Source organism: Fusarium coffeatum (assembly GCF_003316985.1).
Source record: "Fusarium coffeatum strain FIESC_28 chromosome Unknown BRIP53273_contig_122, whole genome shotgun sequence".
Classification (NCBI taxonomy): Eukaryota; Fungi; Ascomycota; class Sordariomycetes; order Hypocreales; family Nectriaceae; genus Fusarium; species Fusarium coffeatum.
The window spans coordinates 73,235-99,750 of record NW_022157915.1 but is presented as its reverse complement, the minus strand read 5'-3'; the positions used below and the strand labels follow the sequence as shown (position 1 = coordinate 99,750).

At 48.9% G+C, this 26,516-nt stretch overlaps 10 protein-coding genes across 10 annotated transcripts; 3 read left to right on the top strand and 7 right to left on the bottom strand.

The window, feature by feature from the left end:
* Positions 1-128: 128 nt before the first annotated feature.
* FIESC28_05655 (uncharacterized protein) lies at positions 129-1,158 on the bottom strand (the record flags this gene model as incomplete). The annotated part of the gene is made up of 2 exons (XM_031159800.1): positions 129-482; positions 529-1,158. 2 exons carry the CDS (start codon positions 1,156-1,158, stop codon positions 129-131), a joined length of 984 nt encoding a protein of 327 aa, XP_031016115.1.
* Positions 1,159-1,864: 706 nt separating this feature from the next.
* Positions 1,865-2,815, top strand: FIESC28_05654 (uncharacterized protein; the record flags this gene model as incomplete). The annotated part of the gene is made up of 1 exon (XM_031159799.1): positions 1,865-2,815. One exon carries the CDS (start codon positions 1,865-1,867, stop codon positions 2,813-2,815), a length of 951 nt encoding a protein of 316 aa, XP_031016114.1.
* Positions 2,816-2,915: 100 nt separating this feature from the next.
* On the bottom strand, positions 2,916-4,767 carry FIESC28_05653 (uncharacterized protein; the record flags this gene model as incomplete). The annotated part of the gene is made up of 4 exons (XM_031159798.1): positions 2,916-3,225; positions 3,273-3,865; positions 3,914-4,652; positions 4,763-4,767. The coding sequence occupies 4 exons, from the start codon at positions 4,765-4,767 to the stop codon at positions 2,916-2,918; spliced, it is 1,647 nt and encodes a 548-aa protein (XP_031016113.1).
* Positions 4,768-5,688: 921 nt separating this feature from the next.
* On the bottom strand, positions 5,689-7,062 carry FIESC28_05652 (uncharacterized protein; the record flags this gene model as incomplete). The annotated part of the gene is made up of 4 exons (XM_031159797.1): positions 5,689-5,866; positions 5,918-6,086; positions 6,139-6,946; positions 7,006-7,062. 4 exons carry the CDS (start codon positions 7,060-7,062, stop codon positions 5,689-5,691), a joined length of 1,212 nt encoding a protein of 403 aa, XP_031016112.1.
* Positions 7,063-8,635: 1,573 nt separating this feature from the next.
* Positions 8,636-11,178, bottom strand: FIESC28_05651 (uncharacterized protein; the record flags this gene model as incomplete). Its single annotated transcript, XM_031159796.1, has 2 exons — positions 8,636-9,892; positions 9,937-11,178. The coding sequence occupies 2 exons, from the start codon at positions 11,176-11,178 to the stop codon at positions 8,636-8,638; spliced, it is 2,499 nt and encodes an 832-aa protein (XP_031016111.1).
* An 840-nt stretch (positions 11,179-12,018) lies between these two features.
* Positions 12,019-13,207, top strand: FIESC28_05650 (uncharacterized protein; the record flags this gene model as incomplete). Its single annotated transcript, XM_031159795.1, has 4 exons — positions 12,019-12,247; positions 12,342-12,397; positions 12,451-12,902; positions 12,955-13,207. 4 exons carry the CDS (start codon positions 12,019-12,021, stop codon positions 13,205-13,207), a joined length of 990 nt encoding a protein of 329 aa, XP_031016110.1.
* Positions 13,208-17,196: 3,989 nt separating this feature from the next.
* FIESC28_05649 (uncharacterized protein) lies at positions 17,197-17,916 on the bottom strand (the record flags this gene model as incomplete). The annotated part of the gene is made up of 1 exon (XM_031159794.1): positions 17,197-17,916. One exon carries the CDS (start codon positions 17,914-17,916, stop codon positions 17,197-17,199), a length of 720 nt encoding a protein of 239 aa, XP_031016109.1.
* An 854-nt stretch (positions 17,917-18,770) lies between these two features.
* FIESC28_05648 (uncharacterized protein) lies at positions 18,771-20,620 on the top strand (the record flags this gene model as incomplete). Its single annotated transcript, XM_031159793.1, has 4 exons — positions 18,771-19,306; positions 19,356-19,573; positions 19,640-20,136; positions 20,183-20,620. 4 exons carry the CDS (start codon positions 18,771-18,773, stop codon positions 20,618-20,620), a joined length of 1,689 nt encoding a protein of 562 aa, XP_031016108.1.
* A 675-nt stretch (positions 20,621-21,295) lies between these two features.
* Positions 21,296-21,790, bottom strand: FIESC28_05647 (uncharacterized protein; the record flags this gene model as incomplete). The annotated part of the gene is made up of 2 exons (XM_031159792.1): positions 21,296-21,627; positions 21,676-21,790. The coding sequence occupies 2 exons, from the start codon at positions 21,788-21,790 to the stop codon at positions 21,296-21,298; spliced, it is 447 nt and encodes a 148-aa protein (XP_031016107.1).
* A 1,748-nt stretch (positions 21,791-23,538) lies between these two features.
* Positions 23,539-26,149, bottom strand: FIESC28_05646 (uncharacterized protein; the record flags this gene model as incomplete). The annotated part of the gene is made up of 18 exons (XM_031159791.1): positions 23,539-23,645; positions 23,694-23,746; positions 23,796-24,041; positions 24,090-24,793; positions 24,840-24,980; positions 25,029-25,079; positions 25,134-25,141; positions 25,191-25,287; positions 25,340-25,347; positions 25,400-25,433; positions 25,490-25,556; positions 25,617-25,645; positions 25,691-25,727; positions 25,777-25,823; positions 25,875-25,883; positions 25,933-25,979; positions 26,033-26,041; positions 26,101-26,149. 18 exons carry the CDS (start codon positions 26,147-26,149, stop codon positions 23,539-23,541), a joined length of 1,743 nt encoding a protein of 580 aa, XP_031016106.1.
* Positions 26,150-26,516: the final 367 nt, after the last annotated feature.

Sequence of the window (26,516 nt, the reverse complement as noted above, 5' to 3'; positions counted from 1 at the left end):
GGAGCTTGCCAGTTGGCGATGCTATCACAGTTAGATTTGTCACAATTTGCCGTTTGCATCGAGCAAGAAAATACAAATAAGTTAAAGATACCACTTCATACCCGTGATCTGATACTACAAACTTCTTGTTACTCTTCCAAAACAGTATCTGCCTTCTTCAACCCAGCCCACTCCCAACAAGCATTCCACAAAACATCTCTAATCTTGACGTCTTCACAAATCGAATCCTCCTTCTCTCGTCGCAAACCCATGAAATATCCCTTTGTTCCCTTGTACTCGTCTCCAACAGCTAGCTCGGCTAGTTCCTGCCCAGACTGAGCCGAAGTTCGAACCTCATCGGTAAAGTGCTTCACTATGGGAAGTAATAGCAGGACTAGACCGAACATGAAGCGTATGAGCGGCGTTTGGATCTTGTGCGCACGCGAGTCAACCATGCCACCTGGATCCATCGCTATGGCTGTTATGCCTGATAGTCTGGGGTTCTGGTTCATGTTAGTAAGTTAAATGAAGCGATACAGAGGGAAGTACCTTTGCTAGTCTTGCGTTGAGATCATGCATAAACATGATATTCGCAAGTTTGCTGACTCCGTATCTCTGAAAACCATGAGAATACTCCTTCCCTGGCGTATCTCTCCCCGGCTTAACAAGCTTCTCGATATCATCGGGTATACAAACCGTCATATCAAAAAGGGGATGTTTCCGATCTGTGTAATGGGCGTTGCTACCAAGCATAACAATTCTTCCATCACCAGCCATAGATCCCAGAAGTTTCAACACCAGCAGATAATGCGCTAGATGATTGACCTGGAACGTTTGTTCAAAGCCATCTGATGTAAAGACTTGGTCTTTCAGGGACATTGTAAAGGCGTTGCAGACAATGGCTTTCAGAGGCGGTACTTCACCTGTTTCAAAGCGTCTGGAGAGTCTAGCAGTGAAATTGTTGACTGCGGCGAGTGAGGATAGGTCGAGAGCTTCGATGGAGGATGGGGGAATTATCGAGGAGAGATGGGCTGTGTTTGGATCATCTGAAGAGGCATTGCGAACTGTTGCTATGATTGTTAGATCGGGGTAGTGGGTTTTGATGTGAGAGATGAAGGGAATGGCGCAGGAGCCGTTTGCTCCGGTGATCAAGACTGTTCCTGTTGATGGTTTCGACATTGTGAAGTCGTTCAGTGAGAGTGTTTCTAGTCGGCAGTCGGACTCAGCTCTAGCACGAGGGACAACACTGTTAACTACTCTGATGATTCTTCTGTATTTGCTAGTGTCTATGGTATTTATATGTCGTTCAGTTTGCACCAAATCTCAGTATTCAAGGGGTCCCGGAGTTCCTGTCCCGGATCGGAGCGGAAGAAGTGGGTCCGGAGTTCCGAGGAGTTCCCAGGAACTCCCAAGCCTCCGGACCTCCATATACCATTTCCTGGCCTATGCAAAATGCCTAAACAAGTGACATAAACTCCGTAAGCATCATAGTTTGACTTCCTTAGTCATGAGTCTCATGATCATTGTACACATCGAGTGATACGCAGCTTCAAGATGAAGGGATAAGTTAGCACGTGATCCACGCCGGTACGCCCGTTGAACCTCGTGCAACCTTAAATGGTCTCTAAACTCATCTTGAAACTCATACTATGGGAGGGTTGATGGGAATATCAACCTCAAACTGCCCTTTGCCGACCCCATTGCCGCCATCATGCAATGGCTTCTGATTTGTCATCCGCTCCACTACAGGCGGGCCGCCGGTTCATAACCGATCACTAACTCATTTTGACGTTATTTACATCATCATTTCACCGACTATATGAAAAGAAGAACAACCGCCGCATCACAAACTTCCAGAGTATATACGAGCCAAGATTGATACGACATGATGGAAAGAATTACCTATAGTGAGTCTCAACTCGAGACTTACTACAACCGCATCAACTTCCCCAAATCGGAACGAAAATACAACGTCCAAAACGATGACCAACTCGATTTTCTTTTCACACTTACAAGAGCGCAACTCCTCGCGGTTCCATTTGAGAATCTCACGCTTCACTACTCGTGGCATAAGATCGTCGACGTAAACGCGGACCATCTTTTCAACAAGATTGTTAACGAGAGACGAGGCGGCTACTGCATGGAAAACAACTCCTTTTTCCATACAGTTCTTGTATCTCTGGGTTACGAAGTCTACATGGTCGCTGCGAGGGTCTTCAGTCCTGATGCGAAGAGATATGGCGGGATAACACATTGTCTCAACGTTGTTACCATCGGAGGAAAGTCTTACGCTGTTGATGTTGGATTTGGAGCGCGGACACCGACTGTGCCCATGGAACTTATGGATGGGAAGACTTTCCAAAGGTCTGATGCTGGGGAGATGAGGTTCATATACGACACGATTCCTCAGTATCTCAGCAAGCAAAAAGTCTGGATCTACGAATTTCGATCTAGCCACGAGGGCGAGTGGACCCCGCAGTGGTGCTTCATAGACCATGAGGTTCTGCCGGATGATATTCGCGTTATGAATATGTCTCCATCGAAGAGTCCCTCCAGTTTCTTTACCTTCAGAATCATGGCTGTACAGTTTACATCTGCGGCAGAGGATTGTTCGAATATGGAGACCAGAAATTTGAGTAAGACTGATGGTGAGATTGATGGCAGTGTGTTTATCGATGGGAATGTTATGAAGTATAGAAAGAAGGGCGAGGTCAAGATGGAAAAGACTTTTGCGAATGAGGATGAGAGGGTGGAGGTATTGAGGAAGTACTTTGGCGTTGAGCTTAAGGATGAGGATATAAGGGCTATTAGGGGAACTGCTGGTGCTATTCCATAGATGTGCAAGTACTTTCATGAAATCTTGAATACTTCCGATAGATGAAGACTTTCCAGATACTCGATAGATATTTGATAGATCAAAAGATATGAGAACCAGCCTATTGAAACTCTATATCATCCAAGATAGCCCATGCCGTAGAAGGACTCATCAAATGATCGCGAGCCTCGTAAGAATTTGCAGCCAAACTCGCACGCTTCGCCAGATCCATAGCTTTCTCGTCCAACTCATGAGCCATTGCAAGCATAGTCCAGTACGGCTCTTTGGGTAAGTGCTTACTCATCCCCTCGAAGATCAGAAAGCAGTTGTCCAAGAGCTGACGATCATCCGTGATCAAGGCTTGTTCTGGATGTTCGAGGAGGTTGACGATGAGGAGAACCAAACATGAGAATGAGCCGCAGGTATGAAGCCTATAAGAGGTCAGGATGATGGCAAGTTCTAGGCCATCCAGACTTACCATAATATGTACTCGGTTGGTTGTCTCTTCAGAAGTAATTCCAGACAAACCCGTGCGTATCGAACGCACTCATCCCATCCAGACGGCAGAGGCGGGATATCACCTCTTACAACTCCATCGACCCCATCACTCAGATCGACAACACTTGGTGTCAGATATAATCTCACTCTATTGACCCACGAATCTTCAAATGTAAATATTGAACGGACTTTGATGCGACACTCTGTATGATGGAACCATAAGTTCATCATCAAGTCACTCGCCGCTGGAGACAGTCGTGAACGAATGCCCTCAGCGGTGTGCAACTCAGTGGGAATCTCTCGAACCCACTCAGCTAACATTTCTTCTATACGAATTATCGTATTGTTCTTTTGCGCTTGTGTTAAAGTCTTGGATCTTGGGCTGTAGAGCAAATTGTAAACGTTGCCATGGATATGTGCAAGTCGGGCTTTTACACGGAGATAGTTGAAGCGGATGCTGTCTACTGAAGATGTTATGATACCCATATTTGTCTCAGAGTCATGTTCTGGAAGTTCCATATCTGTGTCACTATCAAGCTGGTGATATGGACTCTGAGATCGTTGAGACATTTCCTATCAATGGTCAGTGAGGCACAGCACAATTTGTGAACACAGGCGTACTCTATCGTATATGTATGACAGCCAGAATAAGGACGTTCTGTGTGCTTTTTCAGCACCTGTCAATCCTTCCAATGCCTCTTTCGAGTTCAGCCGCAAACTCTGGGCCATTCTCACAACACTACCTGTCAAGACAATGGCGAGCTGAAAGTCGGAAGATCCGAGAAACAAGATCACCATACCCAAAAGGACTTGCAGCCCCATAAGGTCCTTTCCCTGGACCATCAACTCAGACATCACAGATCGAACATTCTGAAGACATTGTGCAAGCGACGAGTCATCTGATCCTCTGCCTTCCAGGACACGGTAGCTAATCGCGAGGACAACGTTTATAGCCGCCCAAGGGACAATGGACCGCTTGGTCGTTTGAGCAAAAAAGTCGAGAAGCATGCGCATAAAGGCAGTTTCATCGAATAGTGGGATTATTATGTTGTAGTTCCGGAAGTAATTGTCCACGGCGGGGAGGACTTCTGATAATGGCGGGAGTTCGAGCTGGTTCGACGTTGGGGCGCTCGCAGGAGCAGCCACAGAGCTTGTATCGGACGAAGAATGACAGCCTGTCGTGTCCTGAACTGTATGAGCAGGCGAAATTGCCCAGTCGCCTATGGAATCAGGCAGTACTCCATTGTTTGGAGGGTCATTGACGCTCTGTTGAACTTGTGCTGGGTTTTGTCCCGTAAGGACACTAAGTAGAGCTTCAATCGACGCCAATCGCTCCTCCAAAAAAGCGATGCGATCGGATCTTGGCAATCAGCAAAACGAAAGCACCGTAGAGAGAAGCTAATCTTACTGAGGCCCTGTCTCCCGAGGTGCTGCTTTCCTCCTACCCGTGGCGGTAGTCCGACAAGTTACCGCATGCAGGGTACAATTAGAGCAAATCGGTTTGCGCCCGTCGCATTTCGCTTTTTTCGCGACGCAATAATCACATGCTAAAAACACTCAACATTAATCCCACCTGTTGATACATCATTTGATGTGCTGTGCTTACCTTTTCTTCTACTCGATACTGCTTCCATCGTAAGAGATAAGAGGCGATTAACCTGAGGGGGTAAGTGAAGCTGCAGTAGCGCGCGACGTAAATTTAATGGATCACTGTCGGATAGCGCAGTTGGCGGAAACCCCGCTGAAACTCCGCTATCCAGATTGCCCGTGCTTTACTGGGTTCTGAAGGAAGGATTTAGGGTATGTCGACATCGACCACCGACCATCGACCCATGTGAATTGGGAGCTGCATCCCTGAATATCACTCCTTATCTTGTCAATCGAGGGAGATAATGTATGATGATGCCGAGATTGTTATTTACGCCGATGATAAAGAATGAGGAATCTGATAAACCTCCCAAGGTTCCTTTTCTGCGGATTGTGATATTAGCCGCAGGTCAATTCAACAGTTTTGGGTCCCATCTTAAAGTGGAAAGAACCGGGCACAATCCGCCTTGGCATTCCTTCTCGCGGAACATTATTCGAACGAGCCGGGTCTGGACAGGAAGTGGCGATGCGGGGACGTGATCCTTCACCCTTGCGTTGCCTCACAAATGCATCCACAGATTCGCCTTCAATGACAAGTCAATTCAGTTGATGAACAACAAACTCCATTTTTATTTGCGTCCCAGGCGCGAGAAAAAGCTCTAGTTCTATCACGCGCGTCTATCGCGTATGTCTAGTCTATCATTTTTGCGTGTGTCTATCACATCTCGATTCTTTGTCGAGTGTGTCTTCTTTCTATCGTCTCATAACATAGCATAGCCTCCTCGATCGATTGACCCTTGATCGGAGATCTACTCCTTGGCCCAGCGCATAGCACCGGGGACGGCGGGGTCGTGCTCGACGTACTTGAGGGTGCCGAAGATGGTCCACAGCTGTCCGAGGAAGCTGCGGTCGTCGTGGCAGTAGTGGTCACCGATGACGGGCTTGATAGCCTCGGTGGCTTCGTCAGCCTTGTAGAAGGGGATCTTACTGCGATGGGGTTAGAGGCTGATTGATCAATTGAGGATCAATTGGACTTACGGGAACAGGTGGTGAATGACGTGCTTCTCAATGATACCGTGGAAAATGTGCTTGCCAACGAAACCGAACTCGCGGTCAACAGTGGCGAGAGCACCCTTGACGTAGGTCCAGCCTTCGGCGGTGTAGTGAGGAAGCTCGGTGTGGTGGTGGTGGAGGTAGGTGATGGCAACTAATTTTACGTTAGTGACAGTCCAGCGATTCAGTCGCGCCATCAAACTTACCGAGCCAGTGGTGGACCCAGAGGTAGGGGACGAGGTAAAGGTAGAGAACAGTGGAGACGCCGACCTGCTTGGAAGCAAAGTACAAAGCAGTGAGCATAAGAGCGAGACCAATGTCGGTGATGAGGATGAAGGGGGCCTCGCTGGGGCGGAAGACAGCGCTGGTGGGCTCGAAGTGGCTGACTCGGAGCCAGCTAGCAAGACCGCTCTTGGGCTCCCACTGCTTGCTACCCTTGCCGGCGCTGGCGTTGAGGAAGGTGTACACCTGCCATCCGAAGAGCTGGTGGAAGACGAGCCTGACGGCCTGGGCAATGGGGGTGTCCTCGATCAGCTCAGCGACGTCCATGCCAGCAATGCGGAAGGACAGAGAAGGCTTGGGCTCAGTGCGGGGCACAAAGGCCATGTCGAGCTCCATGTGGCCGGTGAAGCGGTGGTGACGGTGGTGAGAGTACTTCCAGCTGAAGTAAGGGACCATGAGGAACGAGTGGAGGAACCATCCAGTCACGTTGTTGAGCTTGCTGTGGAGAGAGAAGGCACCGTGACCGCACTCGTGGCCGAGAATCCAGATACCGGTGCAGAAGAGACCCTGGACGAAGCCGTAGACCATCCAGGCGGCGACGCGGAGGTACTGGTCCTCAATGCTGGGGATGTAGGTGAGGGCGGCCCAGACGAGGGCGCCGACAATGGAGAGGTCGCGGAAGACATAGTAGTATGAGGTGATGAGTGAGGGCTCGAAGCAGTGGGCGGGAATGGCATCCTTGATGGTCTTGATGTCGGGGAATTGAGGCTGGGAAGTGGCCTCGAGAGTGACCTGAAAAGACACGATGTTAGAAACAAGCTTCACGCAAAAGCTTGACCGACTGAGCTTACCTTGGGGAGGTCCTTCTCAACCACAACAGTGGTGGCAGTTCGCTGTCTGGTCGCCATTGTGCCTAGCAATTGGAGGTGTTATTGCAGAGTGTACAACGAGACTCAGCAAAGAGGGGGATGTATGAGAAGAAGAAAGGAAAAGGAAGAAGACGAGGAAAGAAGAAAAATCTCAAAACCTTTTTGCGCTCCCCAACAATGGTCTAAATATTTCGCTACGGAGACCTTACTCTCTCCATACAGTCCAGTCTCAGGATTGAGCCCCTCGATCTTGACCTAATCCAGCGATAGCTCTTTTACGACAAGCCCATACGAAAAAAAAGAAGCGGATACAACTTTTTTTTCTCGAAGACCGACTCTTGTCAGGGCCTGAGGGACCCTCCAGGGACTGGTGAATAGGGGTCCAGACTCCATTTGCTACCCCTGACAGGCCAATGAGACGCGGCTCAATGGTCCACGATGTGCGGGAGATCATGGAGACGTGTTGTTGTTCGACCCATGTGGAGCCCCCATTGAAAGAAGTGTTACAGTAAAGCTTGTGAGAGCTTTAGCCCTGTTGGAAGGCAAATAACATTAACCGAGGGTAACAAGGGGACCTTGTACGTTTGGGTCTCGTTTTTGTTGAGGAAACGCTGTTTTGCGGTGAGATATCGGGCAGGCATCTCTTTACAGCGCCTCTTTTTTTTTCTTTCGCCAGCATAAGGATTGCGTGTTTGTTTGCCTCTTGACAATCCCACACTCTCCTTTATCTACTTCTTCTCATGCGATTAATGAAGATCTACTAAATCTGAGATTCAAGTGTGTGCCTGAAGAGTGGACCTGCAAGTCTCACATAAGGGTCTGAGTGGCTGCGTGGCTTTCAGTCACGTTATTTTAGAGGCTCTAGAAGATGGGGGGAGAAAAAGGTTCTTCCGTGCAGTTTTCTCGAAATTTTCGGTCTCTGGTTTCTCAACGAGTCGTAAAGTGGAGTTAAACAGGAGGCCAAGAGGGACCGGGGCCATGATTTGATATCCGCGGTTGGAGTAGTGATAGCTTATCTCTGGTGACAGATTGTCAATCTCAATGTCCAAGCGTGACCGTTTCTTATGCCGATGGAGATGGACTGCAGACTTCGGGTCAATGTCAATCAGTTTCACGATCATCGAACAAGTTTGAGAAAAGCATGAATTCTAACTTTTGTCAAAAACCAGACCATCTTATTTAGTCAAGGTATAGCGCCTCATCTTGAGTCAATCATGTCAGCTTGTTCCGAGTCAAGGTTTCACTTTCACATTCACATGCTTTTCTGTGCATGCAGGAACTGGTTCACCGTCAAGTCTCGTCCAATCGGTATACGTCCGGTCGTAACTGTAAATGCGTATCGTATTTCATTCTATTATTTCTTCAATGCTCGTATTTTCTCCAAGCATCTCTCTAGGTTAATGATCTATATGTAAGGTTGTAATGCGTGCACTATATACAGTACTGTAAATGAAACAAAAAGTAAAACCCCCTGCAATAGTATAATAGAGATTGGTTAGAATAAATTACCCAGGTCTGACGCCGTTTGTGTTCTGACTGACTTTCCCTCCCTTCGTTCGTATGCTCGCACATTTATCGTTACAATTCGTTATTACACCCTCTGTCCCTCATTCTAGAAAATGAACGAGACGACAAACACGAGACACGTGTAAATCGTGGTGACGGTGTATTCCGCCTCGAACCACGCTGCCTGACCGCCAAATGCGATCTTCTTGCTCTGTGGCGTGGGATGCGCCACCTGCGTCTTCGGATCGCGGTTCAGCAGGTCCTCACGATCGGGCATCGCCGGGGGATCAATCGCGTATGAGATAGGCGTCCACAATGAACTGCAGATGAAGAGGAAGGTCAAAGGCGGCCAGAAAGCATGTGTAAGAAGGGCGGTGAGCGTGTCGCGGACAGTGTCGGTCGTGATAAATGATCGGAACGATGTGAGCACCACGGCAACGAGGGTAAGGTACACAAAGAACAGGTGGAAGAGAGCCATGTAGTTGACGAGGATGCCCCAAAGGCGGCGGAACATGTTCTTGCGCAGCTTGGCGTCGCGTTCATTGAGAGCTGAGCCGAGGGATCCTGTAGGCTTGAAGGCTTGGGTTTGGCCTCCAAGCCAGGTAGGAAGGACGAAAGAACGGATGATGCAGAGCGCGATGTAAGGAGACATCCAAAGTTGGTAACGCGAGCCTCGCTGTCCGGTGTGGTAGCCTGCTGGAATAAAGAGAGCGAATTCGCAGATACGGTTGGAGATGACGGATGCGAAACAGGCGCGAATCAACCATCGGAGCTGCTCATCAGTTGCGTATGCGACGAGAGGCTTCTGCATGATCAAGATAATCGGAATGGCAAACATCGAAATGGTGAGGAGGACAGTGTACAGACTCAACGAGGCGTACAAGAAACCCGAGAACCGTTGGGCAGTGGTCATTTGTCGAACCTTATCGCCCCAGAGACAAAAGTTGAGCTTAAATGAGGTATCGACCGTTCCAATGGCCCATCGCGTACGCTGCTTCAAATGACCACCGTAGTCCTCAGGAACGGTACCAAACTGCAGAGGCTCATGGATGAAAGCTGTCTTCCAGCCCTTACCGAGCATGAGCGTTGAAGTAGCGACATCTTCAGCGAGAGATCCGAGAGGGAAGTTGCCGATCTGGTCGAGAGCTTCGCGGCGGGCGACGTAGCCGGATCCTGTGCACCATGCAACGCCGAGAGCATCCTTAATGGGCTCAATGACGTGCACGAAGAAGTCGAGACTCTGGGCGAGGGGGTCTGAGGGGGGAGTGTTGTAGAAGAGCTGAGGTGGGCAGGCGAGAGCCATCTTGGGGTCGATGAGGAGATGAGGAATGATAGCACGAAGCCAGTCACGCTCGGGAATCTGCTATTGTAAGTACGTTTTTTGTTCATCGAGTTTGGGAGACTTACCATATCGGCATCCAGAGCAGCCATGAATTGACCAGCTCCTCCAGGCAGCTTGTGCACCTCGTCGAGACCATAGTTGAGGTTACCAGCCTTGAAGTGATGGGGTTGACCGGGAATCTTGACTCGAGCCATGTAGTACAAGTTGGGATAAGTCATGGACAACTTCGCACACTGCTCTTCAAGACCGGCAGATTTTCCATCGTCCAAAATGATAACTCGGAATCGGTCTTGAGGATAGTCCAGGTCGCACGCCGCTCGAACAGTATCCATGACCAGATCATCGTCCTCACCACAGCAAGTGACGAAGGCATCGACAGTGGGAATGTCGTTGCCAGTCACTCTCAACTTGGGTCGCTGTCTCTTCTTCATCGACCACATCGTCCAAGTATTATGCATAAGCGAAGGGATCGCAACCGCAATCTCAACAGCGATGAACACCCACGCTCCCTCATAAGTCATACCCGCCGCATTCTGCGCCCAGATAACACACGCAATTCTCAAAGCGAGATACGCCATATAGAATCCAGTGTTCATAAACGTCAACAGCGGGACTAATTTAAATACCCATCTTTTCCAGCCCTTCCAGATCTCGACATCATCACGCTTATGCACATGCTGGATAGCGCTGGTGTCGACGATGTACTCCTTGGCTAGCGTTTGACTGCTGGTGTTTTGAGTGGAAGCGCCGTTGGGCAATAGAGCTGCAAGACTGAGATGGCTCTGGTTCTGTTTGTCGCGATAAGACTGGTCAGTGACACTGGACGATTTGTTGACGAGGGTGCGGGTGCTGGGGCTGGGTACCATTAGGCTGGATGGTCTCCAGTCGACGGACGAGTTGCCCGCGTGGTAGTGCAGACGGGCGGGCGTTTCCTGGCCGCTGCGAAGAGAGGGGGTCGCTGAGCGAGAGCCACCAGGTGTGTCATTGAAGTACTGCCCAGGGCTATTGGCGATTTGAGGAGGCCATTCAGGCGCTGGACTGTAGTCTTCAAAATGCGCTTGCGAAGGACGAGCAGGTCTTCCTTGCTCTGTGATGGATCGACCCTGTTGCATGTCTTCTACTGAAGATTGGTACGGTGAGTAGGGAGTGAACGATCGCTCGGGAGGACCGTATGGTGAGTGCAGGTCTTGCTGGAAGTATTCCTGCTGCTGCTGTTGTCTTTGTTCATGCTGTTGCTGATGTTGACGTTGAACGTCGATCTCTACCATCTCCCTGTACTCATCGTCACGATTCCCTTGTCCGTTCATCTTTGACGCATGTGTCGTTGTGCCTGCCGGTAGTTTAAACTGTAAAGTTAGATGTAGAAGCTGGGCGTTACTTGGCGTAGATTTATGTTTCTTGGTACAATGGTGGTTAACGAATGACTGTTTCTTCAACGAGAGAAAAGAATATGGAAGGGAAGGAAAAGAAAACAACCAAGAGGTATTCAAGAACAAGAACAAGAGAAAGATAGCCAAGACGGAAGACAAGGGAGAGGAAGAGGGACCAGACGAACCGGGGGTGTGTCATTTGAGTTCCAGTGGAAGACTGGTACATCCCGACCAGTCTCTGAGAAGTATGTACAGCATCGGCAGCAACCAATCAACGAGTCTATCATTGTTTTCTCTTAGACGAAAGCTCCAATCAAGTGTCCACTGCTGTGTTTATTCTTGGGTACACAACACGAACCGCACATGCCGAGTGAGAACTGCACCTAAAAAAGCTTGGTCCCAGGAACAAGACAGAAGACACACACCCCTCCCTCTCGTATCGACAGATCTAGTGGACCACGGACCAGGGCAACCCTGGTATAGATCAGGGGTACATTTCAGCTGGTGCGTTGCGCTATCAGCTCGTCTTTTCCTTTTGATCGTGTTTGATTGGGTCACTGAATGAAGTGTTTTTCTGGCATGTCGGTATTCACAAGTACACTATCTCCGCTGCAAGGGAGGGCCAGAATAGGAAACGTAGGCTGTGTAAAAGATGGCCTCTACCGGGTTTTCTTGTAAAAAGCTTGTTCTTTTTCTCCCTTGCTGGGCCTCTGTCGGTATCTTTTGTTCTACGGAGTAGCTGTACCTCAATTCAACTCTCCTCCATCACCAAACATCATGACGATCCGATTCCTCGTCAACTTTGGCCTCCTGGCCTTGCCCATCGCCATAACGCTGGGTGTATTGATCGGTCTTCAAAGCCAGCGTACAGCGACAGGTGGACCGCCCTTGTTCAAGCCTGATCCTAAACCTACGGCACCCAAGAAGAAGCATGGCATTACCACGGAGCAGCATTGTCAGAAGTCGTATGGTATTCACCCGGAGACGAAGGGACAGGAGTATACACGTGAGTTTACTTTGTTTTCGGGAAGAAGAAATTCTCGTGCTGCAGAGTTCCGGCTTGTGCGACTTCAATTGAGTGCAGAGCTGACCGTTTGCAGTTAATCCTAACCAGTGGGGTTGGAATGAAGGTGATGATGGAGGATTATGCTTATATGTAAGTTCCTTTCAACGGCCATGACAATTATCATCATGCTCATTGGATCTCAGGTCGACATGAACAACAACGAGACCTACGCCACAAAGGAAACCGCCCCTCGCTGGTCCGTAGTTTGGCAATACCCTCAGGGCCCCGAAACAGCACCCGTCCACGCCTTTCCTAACATCAAGGTTGACGGCGACGTTTTCCCCGCAAAGCTCAGCGATATTGACAAGATCGACATCGACTTTGAATGGACGTACGCTATCGGCAATGCATCCGCCAAAGGCGCAAAGCCAGCGACAAAGACGGATCTTACAGATTTGAAGGACCATCTTCTGAACGCTAACGTCGCGATGGATATGTTCATGGATAAGGATAAGACAAAGGCGCAGGACTCTGAAGATGCCTCGCACGAAATCATGGTGTGGTTTGCGGCCATTGGGCCAGCGACACAGCCTTTGGGTTTTAATGTTGATGGGTCAAATCCTCTGGCGACAAAGACACTACACGGGACAGAGTTGTGAGTGCTGCCCTCATCATTCAATGGTATGGTGTAAAGCTAACTGTCGCAGCAAACTCTACTACGATATCAACCAGGCCAAGCAAAAGGTATTGACATGGTACGTCGAGAAGCCAGCCGAGAAATTCGACGGTGATCTCTGGCCTTTGATCGAAGAGATTCTCGCCATGGACAACGCAGACTACCCTTCTGCGTCGGATTACATTGGATACATGTCCTGGGGAACAGAAGCCTACTCTGTGAACACAACGGTCACATTTGACGTGCCCAACTTGTCAATAAACGTTGGCAAGAAGGCGGCTTGAACAAATATGCATTAACGTCTTTTACATATACGGAGTTTATTTACCTATAGAATAATGAGGCGGCGTTTTTAATTGAAGATAACATTTAAACTACTACACATGTACCGCGTCAAACAAACACAGACAACGGCAGCCACGGTAACCAAGAGAGGGGGAGTTAATTACACATAACGCCGTGGCTTGCAATGCATGGCTAGACTGGTGTGAGGAGCGGAGAGAGCGAAGAGGAACTTCGTATGGCGAGTGATGGTCAAGGGAGAGAAGAGCTTTGATCAGGATTTGCACATGGTAAGAGTTCGTTACGGGGGGTGCGATTAGCGTTGCAGTGGGGGGACACGATCAGATCAGCGCCCGGGCCCTGAAAGTCAGTGTTCGGTAGCGCTGTGACGAACTTTAATGGTGCCGAAGGAACCGAGAGACTGTCAATTGCAGTCTTGGTTTTGCTCATCAAATGCATTTATGAGTTCATGACCCAGGTCCATGATGTTGACATAAATTGGAATTGTTGTTTGATGACAGATTATGAGAACACAGCTGACAATGGAAGTCAAGTCAACCAACACGAACTGCCGTGAAGGGGTTATCAGTAACTTGCGTAAGTGACAGGGGACAGGCCCCACCACGATTACCAAAAAAGCCATCCCTGCAATAGAACCCTGCCATCAGCTGGCATGATATCCATACAATGAATTCTCGTTCTCAAGGCATTATTGGCATCTAGAACTATCGCAGCGCAATTCTTGATGTCCAATACTTTACGAAATAGACGTATTTACTATGGGTTACGGGGTAGTAGTGTGTGTTGGACAATTGAAGCTGGAGGTCTGCTGTCAAAGCGACAGCCACACTTTGGAACCAACAGTCAAAATGAATGAGTGACAATCACCAGCAGGGTTAACCACTCAGAGCGTACGTAACCCTTTTCACAATAACAAACACTTCAATATGGTCGTCATGAGTGGATACAGCATCCTCCTGAGAAATGGGTGTTATTTACAGAGTACCTCGGAGGACTCTTTCCAGTATGCCGATCATCAGTAGCCGTCCCAATAGCTTAGCTTAGTCTAGCCGTCGTGTTGATAACAGAAAGAGAAAGAAAACACGAAAGAAGCGGAGCGACGTTGTCTTAGTGCTCGGACACCAAACTCGTGATGGACTGGTGCGTTGGTGAAGGCTACTCTACCGGGCCGTATAAGGTGGCAATGGATGTCTACCATTGCCAGACGAACTGATGAGCCACTCCCGTGAGAGTTACTTGAGCATTGCAATTATTATCAAGGGTTTAAGCATATTCATCCAGTATCTTGATCCGAATACCACGTGAAAAGGTGTCCTCGGTTGAGATCCCTTCAAACTCAATTGGTGTTGCGCATTGAACCCAGCCCTCCTTACGACTGCAACGCCCAAAAATAACTCATCGTCGATCTCACCCGTATAAAAACCGTCCATTAGAAAAAATCACTCTTCTTAGCATATGAACTAATTCATCCCATCCGTCATAGAATAAACCTCTGCAACTTAAGAGCCTTGGCCCCGAAATTAAGCATTGCCCAGCTGTCTCTGCCAAGGGGATCATCGGTACCTTGCATCAGTCGCCCTTGTTAGTGCAACAGGCCTGTGAAAAATTTAGTGAGAGAGAAAAGCTTATCGTTGTGTGGAAATTAAATGAGAGATGCCGTCGGTATTGGATTGAATGCTGGGATAGTTCCAAGGCTGTGATGATTGCAGGGGCTTTGAGGGTCTGTGTCCTTATCTTTGTAACGGTCGGCCAACAGTTTGTTGATTGAGCATGATAGCGGTATGTCCGAATGACACTTTACAATCTGGACAGACCATATCATTCATGTGAAGACAATATCTGGGCTCCCTCATTTACAGCAGCGGTGCTCCGAAAGATTACACAGCATTACAGCGGGGGAATGATGTGATTGATTGATCCATCACGGGAGGATCGCACTTGGACCATGTCAGCACTCTTTTCCCTTCATCCACTGTTTATTTCCACTGTAAAGCTTGGCGAACGATCGAGCTCGGGCATGATGTTGTGAGAGAGTTCTTGGTGGTGGTGTAATTTTTGGTGTTCATGTCTCGGACCCAAAATATGCATGATTCATTTCCATTCTTCCATGAGACTTTTCGTTTCATCAATTTTAGGTGTCTGGTTCACTGTAGGCGACACCGAAAAATACCAGGAACCTCCATACCAACCTCCACTCATGATGGCTTTGATGAGAATCCTACCCTGTACCATCACACGATGACTACGAATCTCATCGCGATACTCTTGTTTGCTGTGTTGCACATGAGATCCCGTTGTGCTTCAAAAGCCACCACACACGTTTTGGAGTATAGCCCACACCACAGTGGCATAGCCAAAGAATAATCGCCGTTCATTTGTAGAATGGCCCCCAGAGACACGTCTTGAAACACGATTGGAATGCTCAAGGGGTTATTTACTCAGATATCCGGGCCATGCCTCAATTGAGCCTCCCTTCTTAGGCTTACTCGAGCCCGCCCTTCTTGGTGCGCAATCTGGACCAAATAAGGACAAAGCGGAGAGTCACCGAAGTCCATCTTGAAGTACTCATCGAGTTATGAACTCGCCCTTAGAAGTCAAGCTGTAATCATCATTTCGGGCGCGAAAGGATGGCTTCGCAGCATACTTGGGTGACAAACGCCCCGAGACATTGAAGATCTCGAGCCGCCCTTGGAACCCGAGATGCGAAGCCGCTGTGGCGTTTCGATGAAGAAGGGTTGAATAGCCATAAGTACGGCATAATATCCTTATAAAGGGAGCTGTTGTGCGAGATCGAGATGGTGTTGAGGATGTTGTCCTCCACTTTCATCTTTTGTGTACGCGACGCAGATTGAGATGAGAGTTGCTGGTAGGAAGTCTTCAGGCGCATGATCGGTATTTGTCGAAAGACCTGAACTCCTGATGACGAGTCAAGGCATTTCTGGCATGTTGCTCGATCGTCAAGCTTGCCAGGGCCTGTCTCTGCAAGATTGAATGCACAAGAACGCCAACGCAGACCCGACGCGTCTCAAGTGAAGCCGGGCATGGCTGCGATATTGACCACCCTTCAAGAGGGGTCTATGGATTGAGATCGTTGTTGAAGGGGCTGATCTACGCGTAGCGAGCGATACGAGAGGAGAGGACATATGGATCAATTCGTTGTTGCAACTTTGCGCGAGGTTGATGCTGTCGCCCCAGTCGCGAGCAGCGGCGGCATATTGACTACTGGCGCGTTCTTCCCACAGTGATTGATTCTCAACCTTCCATCCAGTCTTGGTATTGTGCCTGTTCATTTTGGCTGTTGAGTGTGGTGTCGCGCGGCACAGGTAGTTGCTGGGTGTCTGGCTTGGTGCCGTTGAATCCCCGGCTGCACCACAACCTGTATCTCGTACAATTGAGCACAGGTATGTCTTTGGTGTTGCTATGATCTTTATTCATGTTTGAGTAGTGACTAGTGAGAAATATTCTATGTAAGGATGTTGTCGAGACGTTTCTGTATCATGGTCTCTGTCGCAGAACGACGAGAACCGCCCGTCGCGTGCTCTCACTTCGCGCTTATCGCTTCATTACTATGATAGGTCTCAATGAGTGTCTAATTATAAACTGTACTCTGTATATGCTAGTGAGCCTGGGCGCGACGGAGGTCAGGCAGGATGGCATGATAGACAACTCTAAGCTTGGACTCCCAGCCGAGATACAACTGCGATGTATGAGACGACATGGCCGATATGAGAAAGGGCAATTGACTCATCACTGATAGAAAGATGAATGAGTAACTCAAGGCATCGTTGTTGAGATCAGCCATGACACGAGACGTGATACTGGGATGAGCCTCGGCCTACACAATTGAGAGCTTCACAACCACCTTCAATCGAATTCCGACACGAAGCAGTTAACAATTTTGGCTATGGGATTTATGCCCTTCTGAGGATGCTCGCAAGATATATCGAAATGCCTTCATTGTCTGTATCTGCTACCGCCAAGGATTTTTCTTCTCCCAGTCCTTCAACTTAGCTCCAAGTGCCCTCTTCGCCTTTGCTTCCCTCTCCAGGAAAGGTCCGTTGAAGATTGTGTACAAAGGCATATGGCTATTCGCATGATCCTTCGCAAAATCAACTCGACAATTCCTCCCCATCCTCTCCTTTGCGATCTCGACACTCTTGCCCAGCATATCACCCCCAAGTCCCCTCCCCCGATACCTTGTCTTAGTTGTCCATCCCCTGATAATCGCCCTCGGGGGCATTTTCATAAACGCCTCCCCAGTCTCCCATCCAGTGCTATCCTCCACATATTCAGTCTCCAACTTCCTCTGCAACCTCATAACCACCGCCCCAACGATGTCCTCCCCAAACCGCGCTCCGATGAGAATGTCATTCTTCGCCCATTTCGCCCACTTGGTCTCCTCCGCAATGCGAATATACGCACTGGTGAAGTAGCGAACCGCGACGAGATAAGTGAGGACGATGCCGGGATAGATGATCAGCATGTTGCCTATGTCACTGGAGCTGTAGTGAGCGGCTGCGAGGCACGCCGCGAGGAAAGAGAGGAGGATGGGGTTGAAGATTAGCGCGCGTGAGGCGGTTTGGCGTTGTTGGGCGACGCTGTCGGCGATGAGTTTGAGGGCTGCTTGCTGCTCATGGAGGGAAATGAGGCATCCGATGTAGAGTGGCGGTGGTTCTGATGGTTGAGACATCGTGATTGAAGGTAAGGTGGTTATGAGAGATCAACGAGGAGATACCTGGTGCCAACCGTATTTAGTCAGAGCCTCATCATATTTTAGGATGCACCAAATGCGACAAACCAAGGAGATGTTCAAGAGTCAGAGAAGAAGAGTGAAGCTGATGAAGCAATCATGAAATTGCCCAGACGCAGACAGGTCTCGCTACCGGAAACAAGGCGGCAACACGATGCGCGTCAAAGCTGAAGCCGTGATATCCGACCTTCGGTATCCCAAAGGAGAATCTCCTGTAAAGAGAAGCTGTCAGAAGTAATAGCGCCTGACGTCTCGGTGTCTTGGTTGATCTAGAGTGTGATATTATGCATACAATTTTGGTTTGGTAGGCGGGTCCCCGGTTGCCGATTTGCCGACCCCAGAGGCTCTGTCAGCCAAGCAATCTTGGCGCTGGGGAGCACGTGGCTCCATCAACGACTCTATTCGATAAACCATTCAATTGTCGTGTGCTTCCTTCAAACACCGAGATAAAAGTTGAATCTCTTCAGGAGAGCATGTCCTTTAATTTGGAAACATGATAGGGTGATTGATTGTGGGTATGGCGTTATAATTACCGTTTCTCGGTTCGGACGGCTCATGGATGACTGAAGGAAGACATGAGCTGGAAAAGAGAATTGTTAATAGTTGTAGTTCGGAAATATTTATACTGCAGGGGAGATCGCTTGTAGAATCTCTTGGCTTTGTCTTGGCTGTAAGGATATGCTCATTGAGTGCCTTGTACACTTACTCGCCTTGCCAGTCTATACTTCATTACCTATCATTTATATTCCATTTACTATTAACTATTCCCTTTAATTCTATTAAAATCATTCAAAATGGCCGAAGACTCTCGTCCAGTCGCCAAAACGAGCGGCGGGAACAATGCCTTCCACAACTTCCACAACGACTTCGCCCACATCGCCGACCCCAACGAACGCCGCCGTCTCGCCCTCGCAGAAATTGATAAAGCGCCTTTTGGCTGGTATCATGTACGAGCATGTATCGTCGCAGGTGTCGGTTTCTTCACAGATTCCTACGACATCTTCTGCGTGTCCATGCTGACTATCATGCTCGGCATCGTGTACTACCCTTCCAAGGGCAAGTTGCCTACCAGCTCTGATAATGCTATCAAGCTTTCAACTTCTGCTGGTACTGTGCTTGGACAGCTTGGATTTGGTATGATGGCCGATATTGTGGGCAGAAAGCGCATGTATGGCCTGGAGTTGATCGTTATCATCTTCGCTACCCTTGCTCAGGCCTTGACGGCTGGTTCGCCTTCGACGTCTCTTGTTGGACTTATCATCTTCTGGAGAGTCATCATGGGAGTCGGTATCGGTGGTGATTATCCCCTTTCTTCCATCATTACTTCTGAGTGGGTGTTTCCAGTCCTTGACCCTTGAGCCTCTTGCTAATATCAATAGGTTCGCCACCACCAAGTGGAGAGGTGCCATGATGGCTGCTGTATTTGCCATGCAAGGTATTGGTCAACTCGTAGCAGCTCTTGTCATGATGTTCCTTACTCTTGGCTTCAAGTCTTCTCTTGAGGGGGCTCCTGATACAAAGAGCTGCACCGGAGACTGCCAAGTTGCCGTCGACAAAATGTGGCGAACACTCGTTGGCTTCGGTGCAGTTCCTGCCTGTATCGCTCTTTATTGCAAGTAGCCTTAGTCTTGATATCAAAGCCCATTATAATAACACTCAACAGATCGTCTCACCATCCCTGAGACCCCCCGTTATACCTTCGACGTAGCCCGCGACGTCGAACAGGCAGACGAGGACGTTAAAGCTTACATAAACGGCAAGCGAGAAGGCAGCACCGACGAAGTTTCACGTGCTCAAGTCCATGCCAGTGCAAAGCAGAATCTCGAAGTTCCCAAGGCCAGCTGGAGAGACTTCTTCCAGCACTACAGCAAGTGGAAGAACGCTTCTCTCCTTCTCGGAACAGCTGGTTCATGGTTCTGTCTTGATGTGGCTTTCTATGGTCTCTCTTTGAATAACGGTACTATTCTCAAGGTTATTGGTTATTCTACCAAGGATGCCAACAATGTCTATGAGTTTCTGTACAACACCGCTGTTGGAAACATCATTATTGTACTCGCAGGAGCTGTACCAGGCTACTGGGTTTCTGTTGCAACTATTGATACTCTTGGACGAAAGACTATTCAACTTGGTGGCTTTATTATCTTGACTATTCTTTTCATCGTAAGTTGATTCTGTCAGGGGCATGGAGTTGGACTAACACACATAGGTTATGGGATTTGCTTACAATCACATCCCTTCCAACGGTCTTCTGGCAATCTACGTCCTTGCTCAATTCTTTTTCAACTTCGGCCCCAACACGACGACTTTTATCGTTCCCGGAGAAGTCTTCCCAACTCGCTACCGTTCAACCTCTCATGGTATCTCCGCCGCCTCCGGAAAGGTTGGTTCTATCATTGGTCAAGGAGCCATCTCTATCCTTCGAACTCATGGTGCAACTGATAAGAACGAAGCGCCTTGGATGGACCACGTTCTTGAAATTTACGCTTTGTTCATGCTTCTGGGTATCCTCACTACACTCTTGATTCCTGAGACTGCAAGGAAGACACTTGAGGAGCTCTCTGGTGAGGATGATTACGCTAGTGCTGATCATGCAGAGAGTGAGGTTCAGAGGGGTCAAGACAAGGCTGGACGAACCAGCGTTTAGGTGGATGTCACTTGGTGGGATGGGGTGTGGGCGGGAGGTTGTGTCATGCAAACCTGGCAGCAGATCTTGGAAAGCCCGAATGTGGCAAGTCATTCCTTGATTCTTTCGGCAGTTGATTGTTTCGTTAATATCATTACATGATCCAGTCACTGGTTAAGTAGTAGACAGTCGTTTGTCCAACAGGGCAATTATCTAAGGCTTAGGACACCTAAATAAAGTAGTCTAAGTACTCGCTTAACCTACCATAAGGTGACCAAGTTATTTCGTCTCTTATGCTCTCATTCTTGCCCTGACGGCAATGCATGGAACCAATATGTAGCCTAGCTTCGATATATGATAAAGATCACAAACGCCGGTATTCTGTGGATAAGTCAACCTGTTTCCCGTGTAGTTTCTGAAAGTTGATGCCGTAAGAAAGTGCTTCCTACGATGTGAGCAAATCTTCGACTCGAAACGGGCGAGTTCTGGTATCCGGATATTGCACCCGAATTAGGCAGGTCAATAACAGACTTTGGAAGCATCATGTGCATTCGTCATTTATGGTAAAACTTTGGCAGATTTGCTATCATTAAGCGTTGGCGTACGTATTCCTGTCGCTCGTGCATTCCTTATCCCATCCTTGTAGGTATATCCCTTTACCAAAACACCGATATTAAAAGCAGGCTTTAAAAAGTATTACTCCTTCTTACCACCAAGCAGACCTCCAACAGTGTTTCCAACACCCTTGCCCACATCTCCCAGGCCTTGGGCAGCACCCTTGCTTCCTCCAACAACAGCCTCAGCTGTGCTGTTCATAGCACCGGCGCCAGGAGCATTCTTGTTCACGTAACCACCATCGTCATCTTTGCCCTGTCGCTCGGCTCGGTTGAGGCCTTCCTTGGAAGCCAAGTCGCCGACTGGTTGGAGAAGACCGCCTTGGCCGACCTGGCTGGTGGCTAGGTTGTTGACGCCGTCTTGGAGGGTGTCTACTTGCTCGACGCCAGTGACCTTGGTCTTGTCGAGATTTTCTATAAGGTGTTAGTGTTGATAGGGAGGTAGAAGGAGAAAAGACGTACGCTTGGTGGCATAGCTAGCCTTGTTGTCCTTTGTGAACCAGCGGAGGTAGACGTCCTCGAGCCAGGGAACCCACTTCTCGTACTGAGAGTTGTATGTCTCCTTTGCGTACTCCATGATGAATATTAAAGTAAATAGAAAGATGTATGGTATCTTGTAAATGAGTCTAAACCGTTACAGAACCATTCCAAGTCAAGAGCCGAACAGGCAGATTTATACACAACGCCTAGACCCCATGATGAAAAGATACGTCATATCACAAGCAAGGATCTGCCGTGCTCGATCTGAAACGTAGATCCTCACTGGTCCTTTCCATCATCCAGACGGTTGTACAATAGACGCATTGTGATGCCATGCCGTTATGGTGTGGCTAAAAACCTGCTTCTGTGGCACAGCCGACGTCATATTGTTCAGGGATGAGCCACATGGGACACGCAACATGGTCGGAGAAATCGAGAATGGTCTGACAGGGGATTGATTGGCTTTGAGTAAAAGGATGAAAAATCGCTAATCGGTAAGGGTCGTGATGTGATGTTACGATGGGATGTGCCGTTAATCCGCCAAGACCAATTCGAGATAAGGTTATTGTGGTCGGACGCTTCGACCAGATGGGCGGGTTATGGCAGGCGATCTTACCGCAGGTCCCTGACTAGACGCCAAAGCGATGGACAGCTTTAGGTACAGACAGCCAGCAGTAAAAGGCTTTTGGGACCCTGTATATTCTCGTCCGTCACGGCGAATATCGGACACAGCGGTCAAAAAGCGTCCTTCTCATGCCCTCTGACTTGCTCGGTCCAAACCCACATTCATGCCCTTGACATGAATCCCAGAGTTCAGTGCGATACTAGAAGGGTTCATGTCAGAGTTATGTAGAGAGCATGGATATGTGGGACGTGCTGGGGAAGAACGCACATCAACGGCGCGGTAGTTTTGTTTGACCTGCCCTGCCAGCGAGATCTCGTTAGAAAGTGACAAGGTGTTGAGCGTAGTACGTTGCAGTGGGATTGGAGATGGGGAGAATTAAGGCAATTTGGGTGTATAACGTGAATAGGTTTCGAATTATGTCAAAGTATTGACGAATGCTGTTGCTTGTTTTGATCGATCCGATGCTGGCTAAATGTTTGTTGTAGATTCATGATTGCTTAGGTGGTGGTAACGATACCAAGTTATAGCGGGTGAGTCCACTGAAACTTCGGCTTCAGCGGGCGCCGCGATGTGAAAGCTGCAATCCGCTTCTGTCGTCATGGGATGCCTCCAAGCCCGTCCCATCGAGTGAGGTTAAAATTGCAGTGAAACCGCTTCTATTTAACACCAAGACGCCGCCACTTTTGCAACACTCCATCTTATACAGATCGATGCACTCCTCAGTTGACCAAGAGAAGCAAACAGCAGAGGCCACCATTATCATCCAAGGTCAGGTTCACCGAAGTGCAACTCCGCATGATTACAACACAGATTGCACTGGCTGTATTAATTAATCCTCGATGCCTTCACTGAAATTGTATCAAGTATTCTTGCCATCTAATGGTTTGCCACGATGGACTATTGTACCTGTCTATTGAAGATATACGCAATTGCTTCAACGCTTAGTTAATTGTGAGATGCGCTGTAGCGTATCAAATTATCACGAGCAAGGACCCAGAACTTCAAACCGAGAGCACTTCAGCCTGTAATGCATTTTAAATTTCATGTCTATCATTTTTCTCCCAGGTATAGTTCATTTTTAAGCAACCAACGCCAGCCATGCAGTCTAAAAAGCCTCATTATCTCACGTCCTATGTAGCTCTAAGCCCTTTTCCCTTCATATCCGTGACCTAGTCTATTCATCCTTTCCCAGTACCGAAACGCGCATTGACTTTCCCATTTTAGAAATTGGTAACATCGCTGACTCCGTTGGCGGAGTTCTGCTTCTGGTGGGCGGCCTCGATGATCTCGTCGAGGCATCCAGAGCTGGCGGCGACAAGGCCGAGCACTATAAAACTGTTAGTCTGGGTAGATGTATTAGGGTTGAGGTACTCACGCGAAGGAGCGGGCGCCAGAGTCTTGGACTTGTACTCAGGGTGAGCCTGGAGACTGGGGACGGTTAGCGAATGACACATGAACGCGACGAGCGGATACTCACCCAACGAAGAAGGGGTGGTCCTTCAACTCAATGGTCTCAACTCGGACACCTTGGTCATCCATAGAGGTCAAGGAGAGGCCAGCCTTCTCGAGATCCTCAATGTACTCGGGGTTCACCTCATAACGGTGACGGTGACGCTCCTCCACGACGGGAACTCCTCCATACAAGCCTCGGAGCTTGCTCCACTCGGTACCCTCCTTGAAGTGAGATGTGCGGCTACCAAGTCGCATGGTACCACCCATTTGCCTGTCACTTGTTAGTGCCTTTCTTTCGTGTCGGTTCTTGTTGACTTACTCCTTGGAACCCTCGGGCATGAAGATAACGACACGGTGCTCGGCTGTAGCAGAGAACTCTTCGGAGGTGGCTCCCTTAAGACCCATGACGTTGCGAGCATACTCGATGACAGCAGTCTGCATACCCAAGCAGATACCCAGGTAGGGGAGCTTACGCTCACGAGCCCACTTGGCAACATCGACCATACCCTGAATACCTCTGGTTCCGAAGCCTCCGGGAACAATAATACCCTGCGCGCGGACAACATGGGCCCAAGCCTCATGGAACTTGCGAGGGTCCTTCTGTTGCATATCGGGCTCGAGGTGTTCGGAGTCGACGGAAACGAGGTTCAGCTTTCGGTTGCATCGCATGGCTGAGTGCTCGAGCGCCTTGTGGACACTGAGGTATGAGTCGTCGAGGCTGACGTACTTGCCGACAAGAACAATGTTGACGGGTTCGAGGTGTCGGTCGGGAACGACGGTCTTCTTCCAGAGATCCCAGAGAGCCTGACCCTTCTGAGCCATAGGAGGGGTGACTTGGCAGTTCTCAAGGGCCAGACCCTTCTTCAGGAGCTTCAGAAGACCCTCCTGCTCGAGAAGGAGAGGGACCTGGTAGATGGTGTCCATGTTGCGCACACCAATGACCTGCTCGTCCTCGACTTGGCAGCTTCGGGCGATCTTTGTGATGGTAGCTTGGTCAAGCTCTCGCTCGCAACGGCAGGCAATCTTGTAACTGTTAGAAAAGCAGGACGTCCGGAATCGCAATACATACCACGTCGGGAATGAGACCAGCGCTTCGCACTTGTCGGATGGCATGCTGGGTAGGCTTCGTCTTCTCCTCTCCGTTGATAATGGGGACGTAGGAAACGCTGATGCTTAGGAAGTTGTCGCGACCAAGTCGGTGGCGGAGTTGCTTGAAGTCGTTAGCTTTTCGTCGTCAATCGAGGAGCAGTTATCTTACAGAGAGGGCCTCAACGAATGGACCGGACTCGAGGTCACCAATTGTACCACCCTAGTTTCAAGGTCAGTTACTGGTTCCTACCAGTCGCGAATTGTTTTGGCGTACCAGCTCAACTACCACAAGTCAGTATTTCGTCCAGTGTTAAATCTCAGAATGACGTACTAATGCAGACATCGGGGGCCTCTCCTGAAGCATCCACAGGGATCTTAGCGACACGCTCAATCCAGTCCTGAATGGCGTCTGTGATGTGAGGAACGACCTTCAATACTATTAGTCCCGTCGTTTGATCGTTCGATTTCGGTTTGATGTACCTGAACAGCTATTTCCACCGTTAGCACAAACTCAACACTACCGTATAGCAGAATACATACTCTTTCCGAGATAATCTCCTCGTCGCTCTTTCTCCTACATCCATTGTATTAGTCGCCTGTCGCATATCAAGGAGTCGCGTAAGTTCGTACAATGACCTGCTTGTAGATCTTGCCGGTAGTGATGTTGCTGTCACGGCTCAATTGGATGCCAAGGTATCTGGTTCCGTATTAGTCCACGTCGTGGGTTTCGATTGCGGTAATGTGTCGAAGAACATACCGCTCGTAGTTTCCGAGATCGAGATCGGTCTGAAGAGTCAGCGCAAGTTTTGTGTCGGTGTAGAACTAGCGTACCTCGCCGCCATCGTCGAGAACGAAGCACTCGCCGTGCCTAGCAATTGTTAGCGGAGGTGTAATTGAGAAGCTCAGGTCGCACTAACTCGAGAGGGTTCAAGAGACCAGCATCGGTGTTGATATAAGGATCGGTCTAGTCGTCTGTTAGAGTCGTGAGCGAGTCGGGCTGTCGGCGGGGTATTACTTTAATGGCCTGGTGGTGTTAGTTAAAGATCTTCAATCGTGGATCTGTCGCATCATACCGTAACTCGAAGACCCATGGTCTTCAGAAGAAGACCAGCACTGCTGGCTGAGAATTGTTAGTCGTCGAGAAGTCTGCGAGAGGTTCGTAAAGAGTCATACCAATTATGCCTGGAGATCAAAGTTAGTACAGAAGCCAATACTGCGAAGGTAGGGTCAGTGAAGCTTACCTTTGCCGACACCGGAAATGACTCCGCCGCTCACAAGAACAACCTTCATATTGACTGTTTGTCTGTTAGGTCGTTCGTTTAATTGAAAGAATTATTGGGAGCTGCTGCTATGCTTGGCGGAGTAATGGAACGAAGTTTGACGGCGCATGTCGCAAAAAACTCGATCTCAGGTGGGGGACGACAAATTTCTGCCGCTGTGTCTTTTCTATTCTGGTAGGCGGTAACATGGGCTAGTGCTCCACTTTCACGAGTTTGGACGAGGATGGAAGTTAATTACTGACGACATATTGGCAATCTTAATTGTTTCTGATGGAAGAGAAATAGAAACCTTGGTAGTCATTGGTTTTCTTTTAAATGACAGAGTTGCGAGCTCGCTCTACAAGAGCTCGCAGAGATAATGGCAGCCTCATGTCCTC